The 14,389-nt window shown below is 39.7% G+C and overlaps 1 protein-coding gene across 7 annotated transcripts in view; it reads left to right on the top strand.

The window, feature by feature from the left end:
• Positions 1-13,739, top strand: part of LOC138751303 (E3 ubiquitin-protein ligase MYLIP-like) — a 190,300-nt gene extending 176,561 nt beyond the window's left edge. For 3 of the 7 annotated variants that reach the window (XM_069913429.1, XM_069913430.1, XM_069913433.1), the window contains 6 exons: positions 3,750-3,940; positions 6,920-7,105; positions 7,410-7,607; positions 9,445-9,600; positions 9,966-10,386; positions 12,704-13,739. In XM_069913429.1, the coding sequence (XP_069769530.1) occupies positions 3,750-3,940; positions 6,920-7,105; positions 7,410-7,607; positions 9,445-9,600; positions 9,966-10,386; positions 12,704-12,793 (1,242 nt within the window). In that variant the 3' untranslated portion in view covers positions 12,794-13,739. Of the gene's footprint in view, positions 1-3,146; positions 3,449-3,749; positions 3,941-6,919; positions 7,106-7,409; positions 7,608-9,444; positions 9,601-9,965; positions 10,387-12,703 lie in introns of those variants that run through there. The other 4 variants (XM_069913434.1, XM_069913435.1, XM_069913432.1 and 1 more) reach the window with 3 other exon arrangements.
• The last annotated feature ends 650 nt before the right edge of the window (positions 13,740-14,389 follow it).

The following is a 14,389-nucleotide window of genomic DNA, read 5'->3' as shown; positions in this document are numbered from 1 at the left end:
GCATGCAATTCACAGACACAGCCTTGCAAAGTTCAGGTGCAAACAGAAGGTTCTGGGCTTCAGTGACATTTGCAAGCAAAGTCTGGAAACTGCAGCATTTGCAAACTGACAAAAAACAGTGCCTGGAACATCAGGAGGGGAGGGGCAGAGAATAAGAGAGAAGGCATTTAACAGAAGGCAGTCTGAGAAAAAGCTGGACAGAAGAGGAACCTGCTGAAAAGGCTCCTTTATCAAGACTGAGCAGAGTTCTTATATAGTAGCCTGAATGTACTCTCTATGGAAAACAGGAGTGGTGGCTAGTCTTCCCGGTGTGGCAAAGAGAAGAACTCTGTGAGAAGAACCTGGAAAGAAGACAAATTTCTTCTGGAAGACACTCCTATTTGGAGTGTCCAACAAGCAACATCTCTCTGTAACGCTCCATAACTTTCCGCCTGGTAATTCTAAGTAAAGAACTGAAGTTTGCTTGAATGTAATGACTGTTTGATTCTGTGCACAGGATTGAAGATTACATGAAACATTGTCAGTGGAAGATTGGCCAGTAAAAAGTACTTTCATGAAAACACATTACACACACTTGCACTTAGATTAGGTTGTGGGGGAGAGGGGAAGGAATTGTGTTAATAATTTAGTGTTGATCTTATTGTTCTATACTCAGAGAATTAAACTAATTTTGTTAAAGAACCATTGCTTTGGTGTGTTTCTATTCCTGCTGGTATATAGGGTTCACTGAACTTGTAACACTGCCTTCACTACTCTTATCCCCTTACCCATATTTCATTTCTGCTGGAGGTAGGAATGCTCACAGTAAATTGAGTAGACATGATGGAATTTGAGCTGAAAAGGGATAGAGACCTACAAGGTACTGTCCTCATAACAATGTTTCTTTTTCACATGGGGAGCATGACTGCCTCAAATTTCCAGCGAATCTGCTTTGGTCTCCCTGTTACTCTGTGCGCTTCCTCCCACATCTTAAAAGATGCGTGTGCCAGTAGACTAATCGACTACTGTAAATTGTCTCTGGTGGAAAAATAAGTTGTATAACTTGGGGGATGAGGAGAAATTAAACTGGATAAGAGCAGAATAATGTAAATATTGGTAATATCTGTGGAGTCAGTGGATTGTGACAGAGTATTATAAATGTGATTTTGGGAGATAAATTAGGAAAGGTTTGTTAGAGTAGGTTACATACAAGCACTTTAAAACAGATCTTATTTGAAATACTGGAGCTTTGCTAATGCTAGACTTATCAGCCCCACAGCTTTTACAAGAGCTTTGAAGAGTGCTCAAGAGACTTCACTAATAGATTGTTGTTTACAAAAGGCAACAGATGAAAGATCTTGTTGGAGCCGTTGATTGTCAAGCAGAGAGAGTTAAACAGGCTTTCTCTCTAAGGGAGAGAGAGAGAAAAAGAAATAGAAATCACTTCTACAGTGTTACAACCAGCAAAAGCATCTGGGACTGGAACAGGACAAGCTGGCAAGCTTGTGGAAAGCCCTATTTGGAAGACAGCCTGGTCAAAGCCTTTGTGGTTCATGCAAGAGGAGATGACTGGCTGTCTAATGTTTCACTTGGAATAAGGGAAACAAAAAGGAACTCTCTGATGACCTGAAAGAAAGAGGTTATCATCTGGAGAACTCTGAAGGGGCCAAGTTGCGTCAGCAAGACACTGGAGTGGCTGATTGAAAAGGAATCAGTTGTGGGTGTCCTGGATCAACAAATCTCTCTCTGAAAACTGACAAAAAAACATTTGCTTTTCAAGCACCAAAGCCTGGTGAACTTCATAAATGTTAAATTCTGTGCACAGTATAAGAATTGCCTGCAACCAGTGAACTTGGAGGAATGAGAAGTGAGATTGGACTGTGAACCAAAGAACCTTTCTGAACTTACACACACACACACTACATACACATGCACTTAGAATTAGAAGGGGGGGTTAAGTAAAGTTAGTTAAGTTAATGTGTGATTCTGTTTTCATATTTAAAGATAATTAAAAGCAAATTTTGTTTAAGTAACCATTTGACTTGGTGAATATCTATTGCTGCTGGGTTTTGAGGTCCTCTGAGCTTGTAACAGGACAAAAGGACGTGCTTCTGTGCTGATCTTTCCATAATCTATATGACATCATATTTTGCCTTTTATTTACTCTTCCGTTCGAGAAAATCTACATGGAACACTGTAGTTGGAGAACAATAGAAAATCAAGGATCCACACTACCCAGTACATATGTGGTTCTCGCTGCTGCCATCAGAAAAGGGGTACAGGTGGCATAAGACTAGGTTTAGGAATAGCTGCTGTCCCTCAACCATCAGACTCCTGAACAATAGACTCAATCAGTGACTCAATTAAGGACTCTTACTTAGCTCATTATTTATTACTGATTTTTTTTTGTATATGCAGTCATTACATTCCTTTCATTTACTTTTCTTTTGTATAATTTCTTTCTTCTTACGTAGTTTACAGTCAAATGTAATTAGAAATGCTGCCTGGCGGGCAGAAAAAAGAATCTCAGGTCTGTATGTGATATAATGTATATGCGCTGACAATAAAATTTGAACTTTTCCTATTGCTTGCTTAAAGAGGCTTCCATTATGTATCCGAACCTTAGTAGCTTGTTGGTGCTTTCATAGGAGCTGATGCATCGACCATCAGATGCAACCCTTACTTGGGCCAATAAGCATGCCAACCAAGTTGCCCACCACATTGTTGCTGGAAAGAGTGAGCATCATATATGTACTTTTACTCCATGCTGTCACTGAGAGGACAGAGAATCTCGGCAGTGGAAATCAGGGCGATGAGGGTGAAAACCCCACAAGCTTGACGGCGACTTCTGTGAAAGCGACGCGCACCTCCCGATGCATCCGCAACGGATCGCCCTTCAGGCAGCGACTCCCAGGCTTCGCGTGTGGCTGGCGTCCTATTGGCCAGCGAGAGGCGGCCCGCGTTTTCAATTGGCCGAGCTGGAGCGCGGATGACGTCAGGCAGGGTATTTGCCAAGGGAAACGTGAAGCGCGTGGACACTAGACAGTGCCGTGGGGAGGCTGGAGTTGTGAGGGAGGAGCCGGGCGCTGGCGGTCCCGGTCAACCGGGAGGTCGGAGCCGTGAGGGAGGGGGGGGGGGGGGGAGAGTTCGACGTTGGTGGCCGTGGTCACCGAGTTTGGAGGGGGGGAGCGACTACCTGGAGTCAGCTGGTTGCAGGGCGGCGTTGCCGGAGATCGAGAGGGAAGGCGCGACCGAGCTCCGCTAAGGTGCTGTCGGAGGGGGTGTGGTGGGGGGGGGGGGGGGGGGCGGTGAACAGCCGTCGGGGTTCGAGCAGCGCCGAGCCAGCGTTTGAGAGGAGCGGCGAGTGATCGGAGGGGCCGCGATGCTGTGCTACGTGACCAGGCCCGACTCGGTGGTGATGGAGGTGGAAGTGGATCCCAAGGCCAACGGCGAGGACTGCCTGAAGCAGGTGAGGGGACCGGCCCGGGCATGTAGCGGGTGGTCTTCCTGGTCTTCACGCCGGGTCTGGGACGGTCTGGATTAAAGCGGGAGTGCCTGGCGACGTTTTCTTCATGGAGTCCGAACTTGCAACAACAACACCCTGCCTGTTTTCTCATGTGTTTAACTTCCTCGCAAACACTTCGCCCCTTTGTGCCTTGTCTGTGCCATGTTGTGAATTTGTGGTGGACTTCAAACTGGGATTAGGGACGATTTCACTTCAGTCTGTGTCCTGTTGAAATTTTTGTTAACAGCCCATTTGCTCTCTCCAGGTTTGTCTCAGACTCGGGATTATAGAGGACGACTATTTGGGGCTGCAGTATTCTGCCAACAAAGGGGAAACCCTTTGGCTCAACCTAAGAAACAGAATTGCCCAACAGATTGAAGGGATCCCTCCTTACAGATTCAAACTGCGAGTCAAATTTTTTGTTGAACCTCATCTCTTGTTGCAGGAACAAACTAGGTGTGTGTCAACTTTCGGTTATAATTTTCAATGTGTATCTTATTTATTTTAACTTTTTTTTGTTCGTCGAATGCTGCCATTTATTTAGTTTCTTGCAATGCTTTATGTACTGTTTCCAAATGACCGCTGATAACCTTGCTGTTGGGAGTGTTACTGCAGGTCATTGTGGTAGGAAGCAGCGCTTTCACTGCCACAGACGTCGCTTCTGGTCCTGGCGCGCAGGCGGGGTTACGTTTGTTTTCTTTCACTCGAGTAAGGATGGTGTGTGAAAGTAAAACTGGGCAAGTGCTGGTAACTTAAAATATGAACAAACTGCAGGGAATCTTCATAAGGTCAGGCAGAACATTTTCTTTGGTTGGTTTTTTTCCGTCAAAACTGAAATTGGAAATCCAGCTTTGTAAAGTTGTTGTTGGTACAAAAATGCTCAAGTAGAGAGGAGGAGACTAAATGACAAGTGGTGGTGGTTTACAGAGAAGAAAATGAAGGTTTGCTGATCTGTAGGCAATGCATGTGGGGAGGGGGAAGCAAACTGATTATAAGAGATACCAGTGTGTAATCGGTGCATGCTAGAAATCAGGCAACTTCTAGAGTGATAGATAACTGCAGGCTCTGGAATGAGCTATATATTTGATAAAAAATCTGAATTTTAGTATGCAAATAGAGGGGTTATCTGCACTTGTAAATTTTCAAAGGTAATGTTCTTCTGTGAAGTAACGCATACAATCCAGAAGCTAGCTGTGAAGTGCTGTGGCCTCTGGCAAAATAAAGTACTGTTAATAATCAGCCTTAAAAAATATATACTATGCTTCTTGAGCACAATGGTTGGACTACTAGGAATCCTGTGAAGAGCAGGGATCTCTCTTTGACTACCCATTTTCTTGCTAACATGTCTGTCCATGGTCTCGTCTCGTGCACTGCCACCTGCAAATTGGAGGAACACCCTCCAACCAGATGGTATTAGCATCAACCTCTGGTTTCTGTTATCCTGCCCCCATCTATCCCTATGACTCTTTTCCTCTTCCATTGTCCTACCCCTATCACTCTTTTCCTCTCTCCTGCCCTCTTATCCATATCCAATTAACGCCTTTTGCCTTTACCCCACCTGCCTTTTCTTTTTACTCGCACCTTGACAAAGAAGAGCTCAGACCCGAAACATCAGTTGTATATTTTTATCGCCTACTGATGCTGCTCCAGCATTTGCTTTTACTACAGTTACAGTATCTGCAGACATTTGTTTCACTCCTTGGTTCTGATGTTTACAGACAAATCAAAAAATGACAGATTTTAGAACTTGTACTATGATTTGCATTATTATAATGTATTTTAATGATCAAAGGCTCTTCAAATACCTTAAACGGATATACTGTGTATCATTTTGACATTTTTAATATGTGTTTGTTACTCTTCTATTAGGTTTATGTTTTTTGCCCTCTAGTAACCTGCTGTTTACATATTTTGCATTTGACTGAGGATTACCTCTGAATTGTTGAAGTAAAAAAAACTTCCTCATGTTATACAGTTCCTCTTTCACACTGTTTTGGTTCAACTTCTAAGACTTATTTGCAAATCCATAATGTTAAATTAAGCTTTTCTTTCTCATGTGATCATGCATTTTCCAGGAATTGCCTCTTGTTTTTACTTCTGCTCCCACTGTCAATTTTATATGGAGGAAGCCTTTGGGGCCATGATTCCTGCTGACTCTTTTCTTTTGGTTATTTAAACTACATTGCATTTGTATTATATGCTGTGCTCAGCATTAAGATGTTGCAGCTTTATTTTTGTTGACCTTATAGAATTTTTGTCAATTTGCTAACTGTGCAGATCATTGGGCAAATGAAACAAAAAAATGTAGCTGAATGCTTGACACCGCATCTGTGCATTTAAACCAAGACCTGTTAGGGCTAATAAATTTTATTGAATTAGTGTTGGGTCAGGTCATTGGTAAGTGGTACTAAGCTAAATAGTGTTACCACTGCTATTCCAAAAATCATCTGTTTTAACCTTGCATGGTGATTTTAGTACAGTTTTAAGTTCAAATTAGTTTGTGGATCAGGGCCAAATAAATGTCATTTTCAGTGATCACTTAAATGCAGTTAGAATGGGAATTCTTTTTTTAATCAAAAACTCAGTTTTGACATTTGATCAAATATCAGTTTCTGAAGATTATGGAATGGAACTTGTCTAACTAAATTAAAGATAACCTGTCTAATTTGTTTTGTGAACTTGGTGAATAAAGAACAAGGTTTTAAAGCAGGAATTTGGCCTGCAGTACCTTCATAATAGCATATAACCGTTTACAGCATGGAAACAGGCCATGTCGGCCCTTCAAGTCCGTACCGGTTCACTTGAACAACTCCACTAGCTCCTCCGCAAACTCCTGAGGACTTTGAAGTTGGGTATGCCAAACTTAAGGCTATCTTTAAATTTGGACATGCAGCACTTGTAATGGGTCCTTTTCGCCCATGTGATTCAAATAATATACTCAATTGATCTACTCCACGGTACATTTTTGTTCAGTAGGAAGAAACCGGAGCACCCATTAGAAACCCACACAGATGTGGGGAGAGCATAAAATCACAAGAACACTTTACAATCTTTCTTTTTCCTCATTCAAACTTTAAATCACCCCTTTCCAAATAGTGACTATGGAGTAGGTTAGATGTTCAATGTATTCAGTAGGACAATTACTTTCAGTACAGTTATTTACAGTCTAATGACCTTGTCAGCTCTGTTTCGAGTGATCCTATGCAACATTTAATAGCCAATATGGTTTCTAATCTTCCAGAAGGATAATTCCAAATATTTATAATAGCCAAAAGTGCTAATGACAATGAAGCTTGTATATTTAATGTTTGTAATGTAATGTGACTAAGCTTAAAATGCAAATAATACAATTAAACATTCTGTAAATAAAGTGCTTTGGATTCTAAGTTATTATCAGAGCTAAAATTATCTGGATTTTTTTTCCCTCCACTCCAGGCATCAATTTTTTATGCACATACAAGATGACCTCTTGAGTGGACGCCTGCAGTGTTCACCAGAACAGGCTGTGACCTTGAGTGCACTTCTAGCACAAGTGGAATTTGGAGACTACAACCAAAACACTGCCAAGTATTCTTACGCAGTCCTCTTCGCAAATTACTCAAACAATACCATTTTAAACAGGTAAATGGAATGCAGAAAACTGCAAATTGCTTTCATTCAAGTTATTGGAACATCACAAAATCTATATTTTGTGTAGATCCTTCAGAGCCACCACTCCGATCTTGAATTTTGTAATAGGTTGTAATGAACTTCTGTATTTACCTTGATCAGCTTTTGAATTTTCTAAAATTAGTAGTGCCTGAGATGGTGTTTTTAAGTAAAGGGTTTGGTGCAAATTTTCCTATGTTACTTTATTTTTACCCCATTTCCTCCCCATTCATTAATAACATTTGACCAGATTATTCAAACACTGCTCTTTCAACAGTATTGTTGCCAAACATAAGAGCTTAGAAGGAATGAGTCGATGTACAGCTGAATATCAAGTTCTACAGATTGCATGTACACTAGAGCACTATGGTGTAGAGTGGCATCCTGTAAAAGATGGAGATGGACAAAAGATGGTAATTGGTGTGGGGCCAAATGATATATCAGTCTGCAAAGAGGATTTGACTCTAATTAACAGGTAAATAGTGTTATCATCTTGAATTGTCTTTTTAAACTTGCTTTCCATAAAATGTTGATCCACAAAATGTAAAAATATTAACAGTTAAGGAAACAGAATAATTGAGTTTTTGGGCTCTGCTGATAATTGAGAGCAAAGGTAGCTGCTCGATTTTTTGGAATGTTGATTTCCACCTGCTATTATCAGTGAAGTATATTTGTGTATGCAGCATTCTGTGTGATTGTAGTGGGGATTCATGGACTTGTCTATGCAGCAGGTAAAATAGTCCTATGGTGTGGATTTTTGTCCTGTCCATCTTCCAACTTGGTTTCTATTGGATATTATGTGGTAGGCTATGTGGATATTTGATCTGCTTTTCAATATTAGTCTAAATCCTGTTAAGTATAAAGAGTCCCTTATTGCAACCAGACTTCCTTTCTCAAATACTTCAGCCCACTTGCATTGTTTTGTTTTCCTTGGTATGCTGGTATTGAAACAATTAATTTATACATAGATGCTCAGTGCAAATGTTTAAATCTGTTTTTCTGTTTGTGCTATTGGTAGATAACACACATTTTCCATCATTATACTTGTCTATAATGTGTTTATTCACAACCCAACTATTCTCTTCCAGACTTCTGTCATCCGGGTTAATTTTCTCAGTCTTGGCATCTTCCCTTTTTGTCTAGCACAGTAGTTCTCAACCTTTTTGTTCCACTCACAAACCACTTTTTTTTATTCCCTATGCCATAAGTGCTCTGTGATTAAGGGATTGTTTAAGGTGGTATATGGGTGGAAAGAAAGTTTGAAAACCACTGTTTTAATCGTACGTGATTAACTCGTTATGTGCACAGTTTCATAACTCCAAAGGAAATGGGCCAATGGCAATTTTTCTCAGCAAAATTGAGCAGTGGTTCTCAACCTTCCCTTCCCACTCACATATCACCTTAAGCAATCCCGGACTAATCAAAGGGCACCGATGGCATAGGATTTACTTAGTGGTATGTGAGTGGAAATAAAAAGGTTGAGAACCACTGATCTAGCAACAGTCATGGTATCAGGCTGAGTGAGCAGCCAATACATGAAAAAAAATTCTTTGACACTAAATTAGGCAAGATAAATGTTTAGCAAATTACTAAGTTTTAATATGTAGAAATAAATAACTTGTAAAAACCGTGACAGAGGTGCACCAAAGAAGAGGTACAAGGACTGCCTAAAGAAATCTCTTGGTGCCTGCCACATTGACCACCGCCAGTGGGCTGATAACGCCTCAAACCGTGCATCTTGGCGCCTCACAGTTTGGCGGGCAGCAACCTCCTTTGAAGAAGACCGCAGAGCCCACCTCACTGACAAAAGACAAAGGAGGAAAAACCCAACCCCAACCAACCAATTTTCCCCTGCAACCGTGTCTGCCTGTCCCGCATCAGACTGGTCAGCCAGAAACGAGCCTGCAGCTGATGTGGACATTTACCCCTCCATAAATCTTCGTCTGCGAAGCCAAGCCAAAGAAGAAGAAATAAGCTGAATAACTGTAAACCTTTAAGTTTATTGTTCTGCAGTAGTGGACAGCCTTGTTGTTTTTAAGTACATTTTGTATTAAAAAAAATTCTCCATGTAAGGATATTTTTAATATTCCTCGTCAATAAATAACTAAATTTAATTTCCTGATTATTCCTGGAAGTAATGCAGGCAATGTCAGCATTGCATCCTCTGGTAATGTGGGGCAATAACCCCTTGACTTGTACTGAGGTTTTACATAACATTGTATGCATAGAAATGTTTTGCTGCCACAACTGCTGATTTGGGGCCAGTGTGTCATGAAGCACATTTGCTCATTTCTGTGCTGTTTATCTTGCAGGATTTCATATCCTGTCATCCAGATGGCAACACAATCTGGGAAAAATGTTTACTTAACAATCACCAAGGAGTTGGGCAGCATCGTGCTGAAGCTGATCAGTACCAGAGCAGCAAGTGCCCTTTACCGTGCAATAACCGAAACCCATGCATTTTACAGGTAACATTGGTACCATACTTAATATTATATGAACCATAACTTGCCTTTGTGCAGTGGATTCTTTGCATTTTTTTGTGGCTTGTTTGTCACTAGTCTCTGTTAAATACAAGTATTGATTGTTGTATTATTTAGTTTGATGAAGTTCTTATGCTTAATTGGAACAGCACCCTGCAAATTTCTGGGTTTGAATATTAAAATAGATTAAAAGACCTATTTCATGAAACTGCTGTAGTACCCTTGCATACTTTCTGTTTTAGGGTGAGCTTCTTTCAGAAGATTAGTTTATTGTTTTGATTGTTTTGTAACTGTTGATTGAAAATCCTTTGAACAAAAAATATCCTGTTTCTGAAACTTGTTTTTTCCAGGTGTGACAAAGTCACAAATGCTGTCATGATGCAATATAGCAGAGATTTCAAAGGACATCTTGCCTCTTTATTTCTCAATGAAAACATCAATCTCGGCAAGAAATATGTCTTTGACATCAAGCGCACATCCAAGGAGGTTTATGACCATACACGAAGAGCTTTGTATAATGCTGGTATTGTAGACTTTGTTCCAGGCAATGAACAAGGTGGACAGAATTCTCCACTTAAATCTTCTGACCTTGAACTGAATTGTAACAGTTGTGAAGGACTAAGCTGTCAGCAAAGCCAAATACTCCAAGATAAGCTTCAAAAGCTTAAAGAAGCACTATTGTGCATGATCTGTTGTGGTAAAGAAATTAATACAGCTTTCTGCCCCTGTGGACACATGTTTTGCTGCGATACTTGTGCCAGTCAACTTCAGGTAATTCTTCAATTTTAACGTCTCCATTTTGTTTTAGTCTAAGTCTCATGTATTCCTTGTCTTTTGGTACTCTTCCAATGTTCTACTGCTAAATTTATTCCACTGTCTATATGAGCATGTCCTAACTCTTCTTTCGGTCCCCACTCTGTTCTTTTTGCAATTAATTTCCATAAAATGAGCATTACTGGCAAGCCCAGCAAATAATGCCCATCTCTAATTGCTCTTATAGGTGGTGCTGAGCTGCCACCTGCAACCATTTGCAGTTCTTCTGGTGAAGGTCCTCTTGCAAAGAAGTTTGTGGGGCAGGGGGAAGTTCCAGAGTTTCTCAGTACTTCCAACTTGGTATGGTGTGAGACTTGAAAAGGGTGGGGGGGGGGGGGGGGTAGTGCATATGGGTGTTGTCTCCTTGGACCTGCTGCCCATTTCTATGGTGATTTGAGATTTTTGGTGGGGAGGTGGAATTGGTGTAGCTTTGTAGAACTATGGCAAGGTTCATGAAACACTTTTAATCTAATCTTGACATTTATTCAACCTGTCTAGTGGTTTAGTAACTTTCTGAATCTAATCTTGTGACTCAACTCTTGACTACAAGATTCCTAGTCCTTAAATAACTAAATTTAATTTCCTGATTATTCCTGAAAGTAATGCAGGCAATGTCAAAGTCTTTGTATTAAATTTTGTTAATGCTCCAATCTGATATTTTACTAGAATTGTTAAAAGCTCAGTGCGGTAAGATACTTAAAATATTAGCTCTGCTATCTAAAAACTATTACTTCTGCTTCTCTGCTCCAATTTTGTAGGTTACAGCTCTTTAAATGCACTTCCACATACACTTTTTAAATATAGTGAAGAATTTTTGAATTTCCTGCAGTTTGAACCCCCTCTGTTCTTGTGAGGGAGAAAACACATTGCCATCCTTCTAATTCCAATAGTCAATGAATTGTGCCTTTCCCTCAAATTATTTTCCACTTCTAAGGCTTGTTCCTGTCTAGTTCATTGTCAATCTTATTGCTTCAAGTCTTTTTCCTTCAAAGGAATGGTCTTGTTGGCTTTTTCCTTAACTAATTTTTTTAAGTTTGCACTAGTATTATGACACCTGACCTGAAGTGTGGTGACCAAAGCTGGGCTCTCCTATAGCCTAATACACATTGTAACATTATTTTTTTTGGCTCCTCTTTCTTTTTTCCAATTGAGGTCCAAAGTAAAAAATGTTCAGCATGTTTCACAAGGTGCTTTATCTTCAGATTTACAGACATGCATTCCAAGATCCCACTTTGTGTTTTTATTATCCTACATTTTAACTGCATTTGCTCCCCAAGCACAAGGCATTACTTTGCACCTCACCATTTGCCAGCCCTGCAATCATCTAACTAGTTTACTTCTAAAGTTTAAAACCTTTGCACCAGCCAGTAACTTTTCCAATTGTGGTTTCATTCTGATTTGGTACAAATCTCCCATTAAGGGACATGCACTGAGTCCTGAAGAACAAAATTGCATATAACACTTCATTCACCTAAAAATCCTGTTGATTGGAATGCCTTTTGCTTTTGGCTACTCAGACAGTTGTTTAATATATCCTTACCACTTGTCCTCTAATACATGGATTCTTGCTTTGTTACCATTTATCAAACATCAGAGAGAAAAATTAAAAAAAAACGCATGGCACATTAAATGGAATCAGCTTAGCACTCCATAATCTCAAATTCAACTAAGTTAATCAGACAAAACATTCTCATTACAAATTATTGCAAGCTGCTTGAGTGTGTGTGATATTGGAGTTTCTCCGTCCCTTTCATGTATTGTCCTCGAACCCAGCATCTGTAGATTGTTTAACTCTTATCAGAAGCCTTGCTGTTTATTGGAACCATATTGCCAACCATTACACGGAGTCCACTATCTAAATTTGTCGGAGTTCATGTATCTAATTTGAGCCTTTTCTGCAGCAAGGTTGTATATTTCAATTCTGGGGTACTAACAAAGGAAAATTATTCTCTGTGTAGATGTGCAGCCACTTGCTCTTGGTCAAATCTAGCACCAGGTAATTCCAGGATAGAAATCCAATTTGTTACAGTTGAGTTTCTTGAGTGAATGTATGCAGGACCTATAATGTGGCATTTGGGGTGGGGACATTAGTCATCAAATGTCCTCAGGTTTTTTGCTGTTACCAATTATTTGAACAGCTAGAAATATTTAGCAAATTGGAGCGTGTAAATGTTTCCTTTGATTTGATTTCAAAAAATAGTAGGTTTTGTGTTTGCAGTACACCTTTTCAGTGTTTCCATATTAAAATTACTGCATTATTTTAATTTTTCCACAGGCTTGTCCAGTTTGTCGTTCTGAAATTGATCATGTTCAGAACGTGTTCCTGCCCACATGTGCCAGTCTACTTAATCTCACTGTAATTTGAATAAATTTGAAGAGGGTTCAGCATCTCTGGTTTTGAAGCTAATGCTACAAGATTGAAAATACAGTATTTCTCCAAGTTCACTCGTTTGTGTTTGCATCTCATGGCATTTTGAAAGTTTGTCTGGACTTGCAGGACAATAATGGATAATCCAAGGGGCTGGAACAGTTTGTCACAGACAGTATTGATGGAGATCTTGCAACTATTACACTGCCTGAAGAATAGGAATATCCATTCATGGCATCCAAACTTTTATACTTTGCTGATCACTTTAAAACATTTTAAAACTTATGATTTGTAGTTAACAAGTATAATGCCTCAATTTAACAGCAATGGAGCAGAATCATTTGAAGTGTATAATAGCTTTATTCATCTTTCTAAAACCAATTGTCAGGTGAAAAACATTGTTTAAACATTTTGAGATGATTCTGATCTGAGTGTCTACAACAGACAAGGTTATTTTAATTCTAAAATATGCAAATGCGGTAGTTATACATTTGTAGCAATGACATTTCAAGTATGAAAGAAAGCATAGAATTGTTCTGGTTTGAATACTGGATATTTATACCTCGTGTAGGGTCAGTAGATCTTTTCGGATGCAAAGACTTGCTCAAAGACCAATTTGTGTGCAATTCTAGCTGCTTAAAGGCTAAGCATTAAACTGTCACTTTATTAAGGAATTCCAAATGTTTTATTTATAGGTTTGCCTTAAGGTAGCAGCAATGAGAGATTCCATCTGTTTATGTACAGATCAGGTTCTTTGCACAGATGTTTTGACTTTATATTGTTGACTTTCATGTTGGCACATCCCCTCCTCAAAGGGGCATCTATTTTTTCACTTTGTATAAATTAGATTTATTTCCATTTGAAACAAAGCATTGTCTAAGCTAGATTTAACTCCTTTTTATATTCCTTTTAAAATGTGTTAATAAAAGATTTTTGTACCATTTTGAGGAATTGCAGAACATTTCATTGTCTTTTTCTAATGAACCTTGATTTCACTAGAGCCTTAGCACTATTGACTACTTGGGGAATTTTAAACAGCAAAGGTTTGAATATTTAAAACCAGTTTCATTGATATCCTTTTTGACCCTGCTCATTCCAAGGTGGTGTTTTGCCACAGTGTAGTGTATTTGCACCTGTAAAGTTAAAATGACAGCCAATTTGAGAGGACCTTACCAAATACAAGAAAAATAAATAGTTGAGGGACTTTGAGTGTATATCCATGTAAATTGAAACTGCACTCCTTTCAGTGCACTCAAATGAACCAGTGCTTTGTGGGTGCACATTCTACCTATCGTAGGGCTTTAACTGAGGCCGGAGGGACTGAAGTTGCACATCCAAGAAGCCATGCTCTTCCAGGATCCAAATAAAGATAATGTGACTATGAAGCATTTTAATTCTGTTACCTCCTCCATTTGTGGCTCTTTTAGCAGGGTCTGAAGAGCAGCTCTGAAACTTATCCATTGTTAAGCCTGGACTGCCATTTTGATCTAGCAGTGGACTTGATGATTTTGTACACAAGCACTGAGACTCAGTATGAGATGTTCTGGGGGGAAAAAATGGGTGGGGAAGGAGGAAGTTGTGGTGGTGATAAAG

The sequence above is a fragment of the Narcine bancroftii genome, chromosome 1 (genome assembly GCF_036971445.1).
Source record: "Narcine bancroftii isolate sNarBan1 chromosome 1, sNarBan1.hap1, whole genome shotgun sequence".
Classification (NCBI taxonomy): domain Eukaryota; kingdom Metazoa; phylum Chordata; class Chondrichthyes; order Torpediniformes; family Narcinidae; genus Narcine; species Narcine bancroftii.
This window is presented reverse-complemented; position numbering and strand designations above follow the sequence as displayed.